Below are 17,635 nucleotides of genomic sequence, written 5' to 3' on the forward strand. Positions count from 1 at the left end.
TCGCAGTCACAACTGCCCCCTCTGTCAGGGTCAAGAGGGAAGGTCAAGAGGGAAGGTCCAGGGACACAAGGTCCTGGGGGCAGAAACCTATTGAGCAGAACCCCAAGGCCTCCTTATGAAGGGTTGCCCCGCTTGATCGGGTGGGCGGCAGGCTTCTGCAGTTCTCAGGGACTTGGCAGATCAGGACAGATGGGTCATTGCTATGGTGTCTCTAGGTTACAAACTAGAATTGCGGGCGTTTCCTCCACCTTGTTTTCTGAGATCAAATGTTCCCAAAGATCCAATAAAGAGGTCTTGAACCAGTTATCTCAGGGGGTAATCTTAAAGATTCCTCCAGAAGAGCACGGGTTGGGATGTTGCACAAACCTCTTCACGGTGCCAAAGCCAAATAGGGCTGTCGGATCTATTTTAGGTCTAAAATTGGTTCCTAAATATCCACTCTTTTCACATGGAGTCTATCCGGTCGGTAGTCTCCACCCTGGGGGGGGGGGGGGGGGGGGGGGAATTGCTGGCTTCTATAGACATCAAAGACTCATATCTGCATGTGCCTATTTTTCCTGCTCACCAGAGATTCCTGCAGTTTGAGGTAGAGCAACATCACTACCAATTTGTCGCCTTAACCTTTGATCTGGCTATGGCTCCCCGGGGGTTTACAAAGGTTCTGGCCCCACTCCTAGCCAGGCTAAGGGTATAACAATTCTAGCCTACCTAGATGATCTTCTACTAGACAGTCAGTAGCCCGCTTGAATCAGTGTGCACAGCAGTCTGATATCTGGAGTCTTTGGCTTGGATTCTCAACTTTAAGAAATCTGCCCTACTTCCAGGAGAAAGGATAGACCAAAGGAACTTTATTTATTTTTTTTCCTGCCCCTGGCAAAGGTCAGTTCTAAAAGAACTGGTTCAAGTGATCAAAGTGAAGAATCCCTCCATTCGTCTTTGTATGAGGGTATTGGAAGATGGTGGTCTCATTTGAAGCCGTTCCATATGCCCAATTTCATTCAAGACTGTTTCAGAACAGCACCCTCTCCACCTGGAACAAAAAGATCCAAGCTCTGGACTTCCCAATGTGCTTGACCCTAAGGATGCATCGGCCTCAGTAGTGCTCAGGAATCTACATATGTGTAAAGTTCTTTGTTCCGGTCACCTGGAAGGTGGTAACAGATGCCAGCCTTTTGGGTTTGGGGGCAGTCCTAGAAGAAATGTCTGTCCAAGGCAGATGGTCCAAAGCTGCCTTTTTTTTTTTTTTTTTTTTTTTTTTTTTTTCCTCCATCAACATCCTAGAGATTCGGGCAGCACGCCTGGCTCTGAATGCCTGGACATGCAAGTTTAACGCAGGGTTTTCCTGTTGAGATTCAGTCCAACAATGCCACGGCTGTGGCTTGTATTCATCACCATGAGTCTTGTAGCCCAAAGGGAGGTGAGCAAGATCCTAGCTTGGGCAGAGGGGCATGTTCCTTGCATATTGGCTGTCTTCATTCCAGGGATAGAGAATTGTCAGGCACACTTTTTAAGTTGCCAGCTGTCGTCCCTGGGGAGTGGTCTCTTCACCCTGATATATTCCTTGCCATGTGTGGGGGGGGGGGGGGGCGACTGACAGACTATCAAGGATCAGGTCTCTGCCTTTTCGATACTATTTCAAAGACCGCTGGCTATGCATTCTTTTAGTTCGGGCCTTCATACAGGGGGTAACTCGGATCAATCTGCCAGTTGTCAACCAAATTTAAGTCCCATGGACATAAGGGTATCTCGGCTTTTGCAGAAACAGCCTTTTGAGCCATTACGCCATAGTCCCTTTGACTAGTAAATTGATTTTTTCTGGTGGCCATGTCCTCGGCTAGGAGTGTATAAGAATTGGCTTCTTTTTCTTGTAAAGAACCGTATTTGATTATTCATAAGGATAAGGTGGTATTGAGTCCTCATCTGTCCTGTCCTTTCTACCTAAGGTAGTGTGGTTCTCCCTTCATTATTTCCAGAACTTGGCTCTGCAGAAGAGACATCACTACATCTAAAGAATGTAGTGAGAGCAGTTGGCCTATCTGAGGGCTTACTGCTCAGGTTCAGAAAACTGCTGATTTCGTTGTGCTGCCAGAAGGGTCAGGCAGCATTGAAGTCTACTCCTGCTAAGTGGATTCAGCAAGTTATTCAGGCTTATGGGTTAAAAGGTAAAGTTCCGCCTTTCCAAATTAAAGCGCATTCTACCAGAGCAGTTGGTGCTTCATGGGCAGTGCATCACCAACCCTCCATGACTCAGATCTGCAAGGCCACGACCTGGTCTTCGGTACATAAATTCACAAAATTCCATCAGTTGGATGTAAAAAGGCGTGAGGATATTTCCTTTTGGGCGCAGTGTGCTGCAGGCAGCAGTATAGGTCCTCACGTATGATGGCGGCCTGTTTATTTGGCGTTTCCCTCCCCTCAGATGGCATTGCTATTGGACATCCCGCATAGTTATTACTTTGCAGCTCTGTCCTGTGAGGTACGAAAAAAATAGAATTTTTATAACGGCTTACCTGTAAAATCGTTTTCAAGCACATCACGGAACACCAAGCTCCCGCTCCTCTTCTTGGGATACTTACTGCTTTGCTACAAAAACTGAGGTACTCCCAATATGGGAGGGGACTTCCTGTCTTGGGTGTGCCAGTGTCCATCACCTGAAGGTGGCCTATATACCCACATAGTTATTACTATGCAGCTCTGTGATGTATTCCAAGAAAAGGATATTACTGGTAAGCTGTTATAAAAATCCTATTTTATAAATTCTTGGGGTGGCTGCCTCCAAACTTTTGTTTTAGTCAGCCTTTTCACTTAAAATTAAGAAAATGCTGTAGTTGCTGACATTTAATATTGGGACACTTGCCTGTCCAGGGATCCCACGATGTTGGTATCCCAGATTTTCCCCGTCAACTCTCGGCTGCTGCAGTTGCTTGTAAGGGAAACCGGTTCCCTGCTGTGCTTTGTGCACAGTAAGATCGCCTGGAAGTTGGAGCAGTACCCCTCCCTGAAAGGTGCCAATCAATTACAGAAGACCTAGGACAAGATTTTAGTGGTCTAGTTGATCATGGGTGTTGGAGTTAGGCTTTGCTGGTTGCAATGTTTGCCTTTTTGAATGGGGTGATTTCATCCAATATGCTCTGCACTTGTCTAATAAATATTGTAAAGGTTCTGTAGACCTAGTGAAGGCTGAAACATTGCTGTGCAAAAAATATCTTCAATGGGAAGACCAGGAAGTTGGCCCAATTCTAACTTTTATCTATTTTAAGTACCACTAGTGTCCCAGTACTCAAATGGATCTAATATGCTAGAGACCACTTTCATGTTTTGTATTTCTATTTTTAGTGTATAAATAAGATTTCCAATGTCTATCTGTCCACAGTAAAGAAAACCTGTGCAGGGTCAGATTTTGTTTGCGGCAATGGCCAGTGTATTCCAGAACGATGGCAGTGCGATGGTGACCCAGACTGTGAAGATGGATCTGATGAGACATTAGAGCTTTGCTGTAAGTGATCTATTAAGCATGCTTGCAGGGGGGGGGGGGGGGGGGTCCTGTACGTTTCTGTGGTAGAAGGGGTTTTGGTGATCTTGCTGTGTAAACTTGTGCAAGTGCAAGTTTTTTAAACCTTGTTAAGATCCACATGTCCTTGTGTGGAAGGGTTAAACCCTGCTAATGTGGGTTTCTACCCCCCCCAGTCCCTGTCTGGTAAAACCATGAAAAGTTCTTGGTGAAAACCTGCAGCAGCCTCCAATTACCGTAACTCTTCACAAGTCCGTATTTCTGCTGGAGTTTAAAGCTTGCTACACTTCACCCATGATTTTATGGGACTGTAAGGTTGCACATTTTCATAAACCCTGAAAAAAACCTATTGGTTAATCAGAAAATTGACACTCGGTCTGCCCTTCATCTGTAAAAGGAAGGCCAATGTAGGTACAGGGATTGAACAAAATATGAAAACTCCAGTTAAACTAAATTGTTACCCGATATGGTGTTGGACCTCATTCGGCATCTAAGACTGCTTGAATTATCCCTCTAGAATTTGCATATTCTGGGTCACAATCCTGTGCAATGTCAGTTTGTCACGTTCGGTCTTTGCACCATGTCGACAGCATTTTTAATCGGATGACTTTCCCTAAACTCTCGTCCTAACCTTTTGATACTGTACCTCATGACACCGCAGATTGACAACTTCAGTCAGAGGCAGCAGCTAGGCGGGCACCAACAAATTTGCTTCTTCTTTTTTTTTTTTTTTTTTTTAAAGCTTGGTAAGCTGACGGCTCCATATTACTAGCAGCGCATGCAGTGATTAATGGTGAGGCCGTTGGCTAGGTATCATCAAACAGCGAAAGCAAAAGAATGTGAGGAAAGGTTGATGGCCTGTTTTAAGGCACCCTTTCCATCATGGGATGGTGGTGGTACAGTAGGTGTTTGTGATATTGTGTTTTTAGCACGACAGCATCGCGCTGATTCTCGGCGACATGGTGCCGAGATCTCGCCGACATCTTGCACTCACTGGAATAGTGACAGCACATCCCAGCAAGCGCGTCATAGAAGCGACGGGAGATCCGACTTGGATTCCCGCCAATTCTACACGTGTGCGGCGTTTGTTATGAATCCTGAGGGGCAAGTCCCCGCCGGATTTTAAATAAAAATCCGGCATGGGTTCCCCCCTCAGGAGCATACCGGGCCCTTAGGTCTGTTATGGGTTGTAAGGAGAGCCCCCCCCTACGCCGAAAAAAAACGGCGTATGAGGTCCCCCTACAATCCATACCAGACCCGTATCCAAAGCACGCTGGCCGGCCAGGAAGGAAGTGGGGACGAGTGAGCGCCCCCCCTCCTGAGCCGTACCAGGCTGCATGCCCTCAACATGGGGGGGGTTGGGTGCTCTGGGGCAGGGGGGCGCACTGCGGCCCCCCCACCTCAGAGCACCCTGTCCCCATGTTGATGAGGACAGGGCCCCTTCCCGACAACCCTGGCCATTGGTTGTCGGGGGTATGCGGGCGGGAGGCTTATCGGAATCTGGGAGCCCCCTTTAATAAGGGGGCCCCCAGATACCGGCCCCCCACCCTAAGTGAATGGATATGGGGTACATCGTACCCCTAACCATTCACCTGGAGGAAAAATGTCAAAGTTAATAAACACACCACACAAGGGTTTTTAAAATAATTAATTTTTCTGCTCCGGAGGCTCCCCCTGTCTTCTTTATTAGCTCTTTTACCAGGGGGAGCTTCTTTGACGTCTTCGGGTGGGTGGGGGCCGCCGTCTGGTTCTCTTCCACCGCCGGGGGGGGGTCGCTTTTAAAAAAGCCCCCGGCGGGTTTCCTCCGGCGTCTTCGGCGGGGGGGCTTCTTCTTCCGCTATCCCGACGGGTCTTCTCCGCTATCCGGGGGGTCTTCTCAACTCTCCGGGGGTCTCCTCCTATGTTCGCCGCTCTCCGCTGTTGACTCGGCGCACCCCGGTTCTTCCTCTCGCTGTCCGGTGCCTTCTTCCGTGCTGTACGTCTTCTTCTCCTTCCGTGCTGTGAGTTCTTCTTCCGTGCTGTGACGTCATGTTCTTCACTTCTCTTCTTCTCCCGATGTTGACACGCCGGCTCTTCTCGCTGAAATGATGGATGCGTGGCTTGCATCGGACCTATATAGGCCTCACAGTCCCATCATGCTCTGTACCTACCCATGTGATACCTACCCACGTGGGTAGGTACCAGAGCATGATGGGATGGCATTTTCGGCGTAGGGGGGCTCTCCTTACAACCCATAACAGACCTAAGGGCCCGGTATGCTCCTGAGGGGGGAACCCATGCCGGATTTTTATTTAAAATCCGGCGGGGACTTCCCCCTCAGGATTCATAGCAAACGCCGCACACGTGTAGAATTGGCGGGAATCCAAGTCGGATCTCCCGTCGCTTCTATGAAGGCTCTCTCCATCGCGGCAAGCCAGCTCGGCGCTGGCTCCCGCGATGGGGCTCGTAGGTGGTCAATCTCGCCGAGAAAGGGAGCGAGATTGACACAATATCGCGTGCACCTACTGTAGGTGTTTCAGGACCTCTTTTTGAATGGGGGGGGGGGGGGGGTCAAAATGGCTAATTGGGAATGTTCTGGGGGGTCCTCTAGATCGGTGTTTCCCAACTCCAGTCCTCAAGGCACACCAACAGGTCATGTTTTCAGGCTTTCCATTATTTTGCACAGGTGATTTGATCAGTTTCACTGCCTTTGTAATTACCACAGCCGTTTCATCTGAGGGAAATCCTGAAAACATGACCTGTTGGTGTGCCTTGAGGACTGGAGTTGGGAAACACTGCTCTAGAGAACTAATTTTAAGGTCATTTGGCCCCCTAGAACATTCCAGAAATTACAAGGAGCTACATTTAAGCAAGAGGCTGAGGTGGTCTTAACCAGTGACCAGAGGCATAGTTAAAGAGCGCTCCACTTTTTTAAATTTTTTTTTTTTTTGCTAATTTTTGTTTAGTTTTAAAGTATTAAGAGTTATGGTGAATTGTGAAAACCAACAAACCTCCACCATTCCAGTTTGAGTCGTGTTTGTAGTTTATGCCACCCATTATCCCATATTGCATCACTTCCAGTTTCAACATGACATCACTTTTAGCCCTGCAAATGTAGGGTTTCTATATTGTTCAACCCCTGTGTTCAGGTGGTTTGTACCTGCAGATGTTCTATTTAAAGACTTTCTAAAATGCTTTGCTGTAAATCTGTTCCAATTGTATTATGGGTTTAGTTTGAGTGGATTTAATTTCCAATTGCAGGTTTGGCTCTAAAGGGGTTTATAGAATAAAGGAGACATAGTTGTATGTATTTACTTGTTTCCACTTTACAGCCCGTCACTCTATCAAGACCCCATCTTAAGCAGTTTCTTTTTGGGCACAAATGTGATACTGACGCTCTGTGTCAACTAGTCGCATGTGTTCCCCCAACCCGCAGACAAATTGTGCTGCTCCCTTGCAGATGCACAGGGGGGCGCACATGGTGTTGATTCCTAGTGGCATCCTTTTATCTAAAATGGCATATGACTATGCGGCTCCGACAGTCATGTGTTTAAAAAAAAAGGGGTTTTTCTTTTTCTCTCTTTTCACAGTGCTATTCGGCCACTAGCGGGGTGCTTTTAACCTCCCACTAGCGGCCAAGAAAGAATAAAACCACTGCATCGGTTCGGCCCATTGATTTTAATGGGCAGGGGTGGTGTATACATCGCTTCAAAGATGTGGCTAGCAGGATTTTTTTTTTTTTTTTTTTTTTTTTATAACAGTCCTGCCAGCGCACCACTCCGGTGTGAAAGCACTCGGGCTTTCACATTGGAGTGAATGGAGCTGCTCTTTCAGGGTGCTTTTGCAGGCTCTATTTTAGCATTATAGCGCCTCAGTGTGAAAGGCGTCTAAGGGAGAAATTACGGTTTGCAAAACTTGTATAACCTTTTTTGCTTAAAAGTTATATAAATACCACCAAAAGGGCTTTCTGTGTAAAAATGTCATATGGGTATGCTATTGCATAACTGTCAGTGTGACAGCACTAAAAGCTGAGAATTGGGCAGGAAAGGGGTAAAAGTGGCCAGTAGGCAAGTGGTAATGTTTTCAATCAGGTCTCCCCTTATTTCTTTCCTCCTGAAGTCACTCTATGTAATGCCCCAGACATTCACATTTTTAAACTTCTATTTTCTCAATATCTTTGTGTGATGTCTCCATAACTGGACACCAGATTCTAAATAAGGCATCGCTAAAGATCTATATAGGGAATCGGACGCCATCCTAGGCGCATTTTACATTTAGCAACAAAGTGCTATGCTGCGTACAACTTTCACAACGGGGCACTTCCACTGCCTCTCCCACCTTCAGCCTAATGTGACTTTACCATCAAAAACCTCTTAAAGTGTCTGGGGGTTCTAAGTTTTGTAATTTTCTAGCAATAAAAAGGTCTGATTTGCACATGGATGTGTGCGATGTTATTGGGACTTAAATTGTTTAAAACCTTTTTTTTTTTTTTCAATTTGATATCTCTGCAGACCAAAGAACATGCAGGGAGACCGAAGTAAACTGTGGACCTAGTTCTACACAATGCATCCCCCTTTTTTGGGTGTGTGATGGTGAAAATGACTGTGACAGTGAAGAGGATGAAGCGAACTGCCGTAAGTTCATGAATTTGGTGTGTGGGGGTTTTTCAACCTTAAGGTTGTGGATGGAGCCCTGCTGGGTTTTATTGCAGTGTCCAACCAGCTATTTTACACATGGCTGGACTGTTGTGTTGTAGACGGCCTATGACTATAGGTAAGTACGGTAACCCAAGCATGGTAAATGAGACTTGCCATTTAATTCGGGTTACAATCAGTAGAATCATTGTAGGGCTGTGCAGCTAGCAAAAAATGTTTGTTTTACAAACCGGCTGCAAATGAACATTTTGTAACTGGGCATCATTTATTTAGCTGTCTGCATAGCCAGCAGGGTCAGAGCCGTCGCAGTGAAGTGGAAAATGATTTTGCTGACAGTTTTAAAAATTCTTAAAGCTCCTCGGCTGACTTGGCGACAATATTCAATGCGGCTGTGTCTCTGGGGGACAGAGACCAGCTGGGGTTAACATTTGGACACTTTGCAGCTTCCAAATAAAATCTATTTTGCATACCTTTGCGGGGAGGGGGGGGGGGGGGGGGGTTCTTTGAAAAGTTTGTCTTTAAAGTGTGACTGATTTTATCTTTATTTTTAGAGGAAAGGCTTGAAAGCTAAATGCCCTTTTTGGGAACATTTTTGAATAGGTGCACATTAAAGTGCATGTAAGGCCAGAATGATTTGAGTGGTCTAAGGTGTTTTTTTTTTTTTTTTTTTTTTTTTTTTTTTTGGCTGACTCGCTTATGCAGTTTGCATATTATAGGTGAATTTTGATATTTATTCTTTATTTATTCTATGGAACCAAAGTCCTGGCCCTTTCCTGTGGTTGTAGTTCACATCTGTGCATTTTATGGAAACCATGGTAAATGGACTAGTTTCTGCAAAACTGAAAATACGCTAAAATGCATAGGTGTGAACCAAGCCTTAATGCTCTCCAATGCTCTGGCATAAAAAAAAATGTGCCTTGTGTTTCAAGATGCCTTCAGTATGGTTAACTTTTCTATTGCTCTGCCTTCTCTTACAGAGAATGTGACCTGTAGTCCAGCTGAGTTCACTTGCTCCAATGATCGCTGTATTTCCTTTAGCTTTTACTGTAATGGTCACAAAGACTGTACTGATGGAAGTGATGAAGTAAACTGCACTCCTCCAACATGCGGTGCTCACGAGTTTCAGTGCAAGAACTCTTCCTGCATACCACTGAGTTGGGTATGTGATGATGATGCAGACTGTGCTGACCACTCAGATGAGTCTCTAGAACAGTGTGGCCGCCAGCCAGTTACGCCCCATAGGTGTACCCCCAGTGAGATTCCTTGTGGCTCTGGAGAATGCATTCACAGGAAATGGCGGTGTGATGGCGATGCGGACTGCAAGGATAAGAGTGATGAAACAAACTGCCGTAAGTCAATTATGTTGTATTTCTTTGTGTGGGTTTTTATATTTTATTTTCCCTCCAACTATAGTCGGATCGTCTGCACACGCATAAGCCCCTCAACCTGCATTTTTTTTTAGCTAGAAATAAGCATTCGGTCGCCACAGGGATGCTGCTGCTCAGCTTTCGTTCATGATGAGAACTGACAGTCTGTAAAGTAAGCTTGTGAAAAAATCCAGAAGGAATTTGAATTCTTGTAGTAAACACTGCAGTTCTTGACCTAGTAATTGTGATTTTAAATTTTGTGGCACTATGAATGTTGCTCATAGCAGTGCCACCCTTTTTTATTTGTTGGCCTAGGGGGTGGTGTCCAGTGTCATCTTCCTGGCTCCATTTTTTTTTTTTTTTTATTGGTCCATGGTGAAACCTCTTCATATTTGTATTGGAGCAGGGAACGCAAAATGAAGATGGGAAATGTAGATCCACAACCCTTTCTACAGATGTTTAAATATACTGCATTCCTAGTACATCCTGATTTAACAGGGCATTCATGTCCCATATTACAAGTTTTAAAGGGATTGTGTTTTAGACGCAATGACTTGAAAGAAACCCTTTCTGCAGTGTTGAGATGGTTTCATAAGTCTAAGCATTATGAAGGTATATGGCTTCTGCAGTGCTCGGTTTAGAAAACTCCTACTACCAACAGCCATGGGTACAGGTTTCTTTTTTAAATGTTTACTAGCTATGATTCAATTCCCCCTCCCACAGTGAACTTGACAATAAATTGAGGAGCTCTTTGTACCAACTATGCAATGTTAATGCAGTGATCTCTCCACTAAGCTTTTGTGTTCTGGGGGGGCAGTTCCCCGCCAGAACACACCAGTTGGCACTCAAGCATTTGTCTGTGAGCTCTGATCAGATGCCAATAGGCTGCTGGTTTTTCCAGCATGTCTGTCTTGTCAAAAAAACTTGCCACCTGTCTGGCTTTGATCAACTATCCAATATGTGCAGCCGGTGTACTGGACTTTTTAGAAATTAAAAGGCTCATTTAGCCTGAACTGTAGACATGTGGTGTTTAGTTTCTTTATTTTTTTTTCCCCCTTAGCACCTCGTACATGTCAGCCTGACCAATTTAAATGTGAAGATGGGAACTGTATACATGGCACTCGACAATGTGATGGTGTGAGAGACTGCCTTGATGGCACTGATGAAATTCGCTGTAAAAATGGTGGGCACATATTGTGGCTTTATTTCCGGTGTATGTCTGTACAGAAAACGTAAGTGCCTGTCTGATTCTTCCTCATTTTCCCTACACTGGTTGACTTCAGTCATTCAGTGTTCAGGACCTGGTAAATTCAAGTGCAGATCTGGCGAATGCATCAGTTTAAACAAGGTTTGCAACCAGGAGTTTGATTGCAAAGATGGCAGCGATGAACCCGCAAAGGACTGTGGTAAGTAGCTTTGTATTCTGGCATCATGCAGAAGTGTGAATGTGACCTGCATAGAGCATTTTAGCCCCCACTGCAGTCCTTGCTGTAATTGGCCATAGTTTTATTTATTTTTTTGGGTAAAGGTCAGACCCCCTAGACTTTTGGACCAAATTCACTACGAATGAGGGGGACATACTTTAACTGCATCTCAAACTAATGCTTAACTTCATATTCTGTGGTTCTTATTTGCCTTTTTGGCATTTCTAGTTATGAAAAGGCCTGTGGAGTAGCAGCAGTTGGCAACTAAGCCAGTTTTTATGGTTTAAGCTGTTCTGGGTGCTAATTCTTTGAGAAACCATTTCTCAGGTCTTGCCTCTTTCCCTTTTAGGTTTAAATGAATGTTACGTCAATAATGGTGGTTGCTCTCACTACTGCCGAGATCTGGTTATTGGCTATGAATGCGATTGTCCAGCTGGCTTTGAACTGATTGACCGAAAGACATGTGGTGGTAAGTGTGTGGGGGATTTTTTTTTTTTTTTGTAAATTTGAACTTTAGATGTCCAACTCATTTGCTTTTTTTAAAGTACAGGCAGTCCTTGGGTTACAAACAAGATGGGGTCTCTAGGTTTGTTAAAGATACCCTTCCCACTTTTGGGAGCCTCAGCCGCAGATATTGACGTCACGGCTGGGGCTCCCTCCTCAGCCGTTGGGCCAGTAGTAGAGGAGTGGGTCTCGCGCATGCGCAGCAGGGTTCCTGGTGTGAAGCTGAAAGGCTACACTGCTGGGTACCCTTACCAGCAATGGCGGCACCCACAGCTGGTGGGGGGGAATCGGCTGCGGGTGTCAACATCGCTGGACTCGGGCAGGTAAGTGTCCTATTTAAAAGCCAGCAGCTGCTGTATGTAGCGGTCTGTGCCCCTGGTCAAAATTCACCTCCACTTTCTGTCCCTGTGACAATGAAATTTTGAAAAGTTTGGGTTTTTGTGGAAACTGAGTGGTGATTAAGCTTCAGTGGAGACACTTTTCTTATGGGGGGGGACTTACAGGAGTGAATTTCTCTTGCTTGGGGTAGATTTCCTTTTGCTTCCTGTCTCATCAATTTGTAAGTTTGTAACCTGTATTTGCTTTAACATGGTTGCCTTGGGACCTGCATTAATGGGCTTGTGTTTAAAATCCTTTTGAGATCCTACAAATTTGACAGGTGCTTTTTGACCTGCAGGTAAACCAACTCCTTTTAGTGACCTGCTTCAAGCTGGCTTTGTATTCACTGAATTGTATAGGCATAATAACTTGCCTTATGTGAAAGGCCATCATCACAGGCCCTTGCTAAACAGGCTTTTGTTTGATTTTAAGCAGATTTTACATTCCCATGAAGTCTATGCGAATGTATAACCTGCTTGAAGAAAGTCAGGCAGTCAGATGCACCGTCCATTCTGAAGAGTCTCAAACTGATGCCATTGACAGGCCCTAATGGCCCAGGTAAACTACTAGATTCCCTTCTTTCACTCCTTGCTAGAGCAGTGGCGCATTTATCCCTCTCCCACTTCACACTTTCAGCCATGACTGTAAATGTACTTAAATTAACTCTGCATGATCTTAGAAGCTTTTAGTAAGCTGATGCAGCTTTGGAGGTCAAATGCCATACACATGAAATGGCTATTTGACAGTCAACACTGGCCCTAATACCAGTCAGCTTTACTTGTTGGGTGAATAGATCTATAACTTTATACAAGTGTGGATTTTTGTTTTAGTTTACATGCATATAACTCCATTGGCACCATTTCACATGACTCATTTCATGCTGGCCAACTGAAATTGGGCAAGCTTTAACAGAACTAATTTTGCTAATGATGTACATCTTGCAATGTCAAGAACTTTTTTTATTTATTTTTTATTTTATATATATTTCTTTTTAGATATTGATGAATGCCAAAATCCAGGCATTTGCAGTCAAATATGTGTCAATCTGAAGGGAGGCTACAAGTGTGAGTGCAGCAAAGGGTATCAGATGGACCTATACACAGGAGTGTGCAAGGCAGTAGGTAAGGTGTCAAGTCTTGTGACTACAGCACAACAGATTTGCTGTGCTTGGTCTCCAGATTCTATATAGCAATTTGGTATCATGTAACTTGCAGTATGTTCCCTGTAATTAACAACCCCTTTGTGAATGTCGGGTTCACCCTTCATGCAGCTTGGTGAACCCCATTAATATTTTAAATTGTGCACTGATCATCGTGCAAGTCTGAATAGACTAAAAGACTAGATTGTTGCATTCTGCATGGACTACAGATAGATTAGTATTCGGTCTAAAACCCCAACTAATGAGCACTCTAACTTGTAGAATCACATGGGGGCATGCCAGCCCATTTATAAAGAATAAAGCTGTGTATGTTTAAGAAAAAAAATGTATGTGTTGGGACACATGGATCTACTTGCCACATATAGCTGCAAGGTACTGCACTTTTCTAGTCACGGCTTCCTTCCACTACCTCACTGAGTGGTGTAGATTCAGCAATTGGACTGCTTTACGATCCGTATTTGGAAGTGCTTGCAGCTTCAGTTGGAAAGGACATTGCAAAAAGAGAAACTTACAATAAAGTAGTAGAGTGACTTTTCCAAAACCATCCTCCAGCAGGATCACATGAGCTTACCGTCCTGGAAAGTTATCCAGTCATTTTTATTTTTTTTTTCCTTATGTTGACATCTGAATGGGTGTGCATATTAAAGGGGCATGTCAAAGCTATTGGCCAGGTACTACAGGTAAAATTGTCTAGAACTAATGAGAAGCTATCAAGTTTGCCACCCCCCCTCTTGAGCCTTCCACAATTGTTTGCAAAGTTTCGCCTGTCTCTTTGGGAGCCTGGCATCAGTTGGGTACAGGGATATCAGGAGGTATCCATTTCGATTTATAGCCAGTAGGTTTTTTTTTTGTTTTTTTTTATAAGCTATACATCCCCAGCAACTCTGATTTTAAAAGCAGATCAAGGAACTTTGTACAGCTTGGACCAATGGAAGTATGCATACTTGGAACATCCTGTGAAAAATCACTGTAGTGGCTATTGCTACAATGATCTTTTAATGGCTTCTGGGGATTGGGTAGGTAAAGTACACGTTCACAGCATGGGCATCATTCAGAGGACAATGGTGCAAAAGTCAATGTTTTGAGGAAACGGGCAGCTAGCAAAGCCAAGTTCAGTATACAAAACCCTCAACCAAAAACATATATATGCAGCACCAAAACTTTAAAGCGGATGTGCCACTAAAAAACTATATTAAAAGCAAGCAGCTACAAATACTGCAGCTGCTGACTTTTAATATAAGGACACTTACCTGTCCTGGAGTCCAGCGGTGATCGCAGCAGATGACGAGCTGATCGCTCGTCACCCTGCTGCTCCCCCCCTCCATCCACGGTGAGGGAACCAGGAAGTGAAGCGCTCCGGCTTCACTGCCCGGTTCCCTACGGCGCATGCGCGAGTCGCGCTGCGCCCGCCGATTGGCTCCCGCTATGTGCTGGGAGCCGAGTGTTCCCAGCATACAACGGGGGGGGCGACGGGAAGCGGAGGAAAAACCCGTCCTTTGCCCGTATCGTAGGGCCGGAAGTGGGTGCAGATACCTGTCTGTAGACAGGTATCTGCACCCCCCTCCCCCTGAAAGGTGTCAAATGTGACACCGGAGGGGGGGAGGGTTCCGATCAGCGGGACTCCACTTTAGAGTGGAGATCCGCTTTAATGCATAAATACCTGTTGATGTTTTTTCTTGCCATTTTATAAATGGCCTACACTCACCTGCCACTTTATTGGGTACACTTGCTTGGTAACACAAAGTGTTAATCAGACAATCACAGGGCAGCAACTGTATGCATTTAGGCATCTAGATGTGAAGACTACTTGCTAAATTTCAAACCCAGAATCCAAATAGGAAAGAAAGGGGATTTAACCGACTCTGAATGTGGTTGGTTCCAGGCAGGCTAATCTACTGGGATTTTCATGCACAACCATCTCTGGTTTACATTGAACCTTGAAGCAGGCTACAATAGCAGAAAACCACACCGGCTGCCATTCCAATCAGATGAGAACAGGAAACTGAGGCTACAATTGGCACAAGCTCTCCAAAGTTGGACACTAGAAGATTAGGGAAAACGTTGCCTGGTCTGAGTCTCGCTTTCAGCTGCAACATTCAGATTTTAGGGTCAATATTTGGCGAAAGCATGAATCCATTTTGCCTTGTATCAACTGTTCAGGTTGATGGTTGGGGGGGGGGTTATGGGCACTCTTTGGGCCCCTTAGTACCAATTGGGCACTGTTTAAATGCCGTGGCATGAGTATTGTTGTCAATCCCTTAATGACTACAGTGTACCCATCTGATGGCTACTTCCAGCAGGATAATGCACCATGTCACAAAGCTCAAATCTTCTCGCCATTGGTGTCTTCAACAAGACAAGGAGTTCACTGTACTACAATGGCCTCCAGTCGCCAAATCTCCAATAGTGCACCTTTGGGATGTGGTGTAACATGGCTGTGCAGCCATCAAATCTGCAGCAACTGTGTGATGTCAATATGGACCAGAATCTCTGGGAAATATTTCCATCTCCATGTTGAATCTATGCGTTTAAGAATTAAGGCGGTTCTGAAGGTAAAAGGGGTACGAGCAAGGTGTAACAAAGTGGCAGGTGAGTCTATAGAATTTGTATAATGTAAAGCACAAAGTATTTTCCCTGTTAAAAAAAAAAAAAAAAGCACAAAAAAAAAGCACAAAGTAACACCCATTAGAAATTATGCATGTAAGGGTTTCTCCAGTTCATTCAAAGGTGAAAATGCATACGTTTTCACATCCACTAGTTAATCTAACGGTTTATCAAGCGAAGAAGCTTAAATCTGTAGACTTCATCAAACCATTACTCACCTGAAAATCAATCACTTTAGTAATATGGATAGCAGTGTTACTTTAGTCGACCTAAAGGCATTTTAGTAAGACTAAAATGGTCTTTTGACTAAATTGTCGTTTTTTAGTCCCATGACTAAAACTAAATAGAAATTTGACTTCAAAATTAACACTGGTCTGTAGTACATGTTCATGCCTCAATAACATAAATAATATTGGCTTTTTCACTCCAGCAGTATATAATGAGTTTGGAAATTTCCTAGAGACATGTTTAACGAATGCATTACAATTTAATTGCACCTTTTTTTTTAGATTTATTTTTTTTAAATCAAAAAAATTTGTTTATTTTGCAATCAAAAACAAAACATACCTTGTACAATCAAATACAAAACATCAGGAGACCGTACATACAATGTAGCGGCACAAAAGTAGTTCACATAAGATCTTTTCAAACAAAAAGAGAAGATCCGACAAAACAGAATAGGCCAACAAGCCAAAAAAAAAAGAGGAAACAAACAAAAAAATACTTTTTTTTTTTTTTTTTTAATTTGCTTTCCTTTTTAACACAGGATACATGATTAATCGCGGAGGTGCCAAACCAGGTGTATCTAGCCACGCCTGCCATATAGAATAGAACTTTCGAGGTGCATTTCTATGCTTGTATGTTAAATGTTTCTCGAATGAGAACATAGTTTACTTGGTTCACCCACTGAAGTTTAGTCGGCATGTGTGCAGCCAGCCAAAACCTTGCAACCAGTTTACGAGCTATGTATAATAGTCTAGTTACCGCTATATTGCAGGGTAAGGAAAGTACTTCCTCATCAATTGCTCCAAGACACAGATCAAGGGATCCAATGGGATCCTAACCTGGAATACTGAAGAGATAACTTCAGTGACATCACCCCAGTAACGATGTAGCTTGGGGCAAGCGCCACATGAGATGGATTAGAGCCTCTCCTCCCCAACGATGTAATTGAATAGGTGTACGGTAAGCCTATGCAGCAAAATGAGATGGGACAACCTATGAGACAAAGTATAAATTTCTCTCAGATCCTGTGTCCAACCTCTTCTATTTGGTAGATTTGCTATATCCTGCATAGTTAATAGGTTTGAGTAGATATGAGAAATCAAGCCCTTCCTCTCCTGACCATAACAAATATCCTCAAGTAAGGAATGACTGACAAGCATGAGAGTAGAGGGTTGGCCTGGAGCCTAAAGAGCATGTCTTAGTTGGAGATATCTGTAAAATTGGGTTCTATGAAGATCAAATTAATTTTGAAGGTCCAAAAAGGACTTCAAAACATGATATAATTGGGCAACCTTGTAAATACCAGCCTCCCTCCATTCCTGAAAACCCTCCAGCTGATAAACTTCCTTTAAAGTTGAGATTACCCCACAGTGGGTCTCCTCCAAGAACCCTGAAATCCTCAAACAAGACCTGAAAGCAGTCAACTGTTGCTTAAGGGACAACAGTAGAGGACTTTTGCAGCAACCTGGGTAACCCTGCCTCCAGCTCGGATAACCACTTAGATTTAGACGCCTAAAATGTACTGGCTATTTAGTCAACTAAATATGACTCAAACTGCAAAAGACTTAAATGCGGTTTTAAAGTAGCTGTAAGAAGAAAATCTTCCAAACCAGACCCAGATGGAGGCATCATGGTGTAGTATATCATAATACATTTTTCTGTTATTCTGGTCATTGTACCATATGTTTATTGAGAATATAGGTATCAATAGTAAACTATTGGCTCTAGTTTGAACGTTCTTCTCCTACAGCTACTGTACTGCAGTTGCTACTGCCCCGGTGGAGAAGAGGAACATTGTTTAAAGGGGCTGAAGCTTGAGGGGATGCTAT

General features: G+C 44.1%; 1 protein-coding gene across 1 annotated transcript in view; it reads left to right on the forward strand.

The window, feature by feature from the left end:
* The window catches only part of VLDLR (very low density lipoprotein receptor), a 78,191-nt gene that overhangs the window by 29,551 nt on the left and 31,005 nt on the right, over positions 1-17,635 (forward strand). Inside the window, 7 exon segments of the mRNA XM_040357297.1 lie at positions 3,374-3,496; positions 8,002-8,124; positions 9,123-9,494; positions 10,573-10,695; positions 10,796-10,918; positions 11,286-11,405; positions 12,814-12,939. Coding sequence (XP_040213231.1) covers positions 3,374-3,496; positions 8,002-8,124; positions 9,123-9,494; positions 10,573-10,695; positions 10,796-10,918; positions 11,286-11,405; positions 12,814-12,939 — 1,110 coding nt within the window.

The sequence above is a fragment of the Rana temporaria genome, chromosome 1 (genome assembly GCF_905171775.1).
Source record: "Rana temporaria chromosome 1, aRanTem1.1, whole genome shotgun sequence".
NCBI lineage: Eukaryota > Metazoa > Chordata > Amphibia > Anura > Ranidae > Rana > Rana temporaria.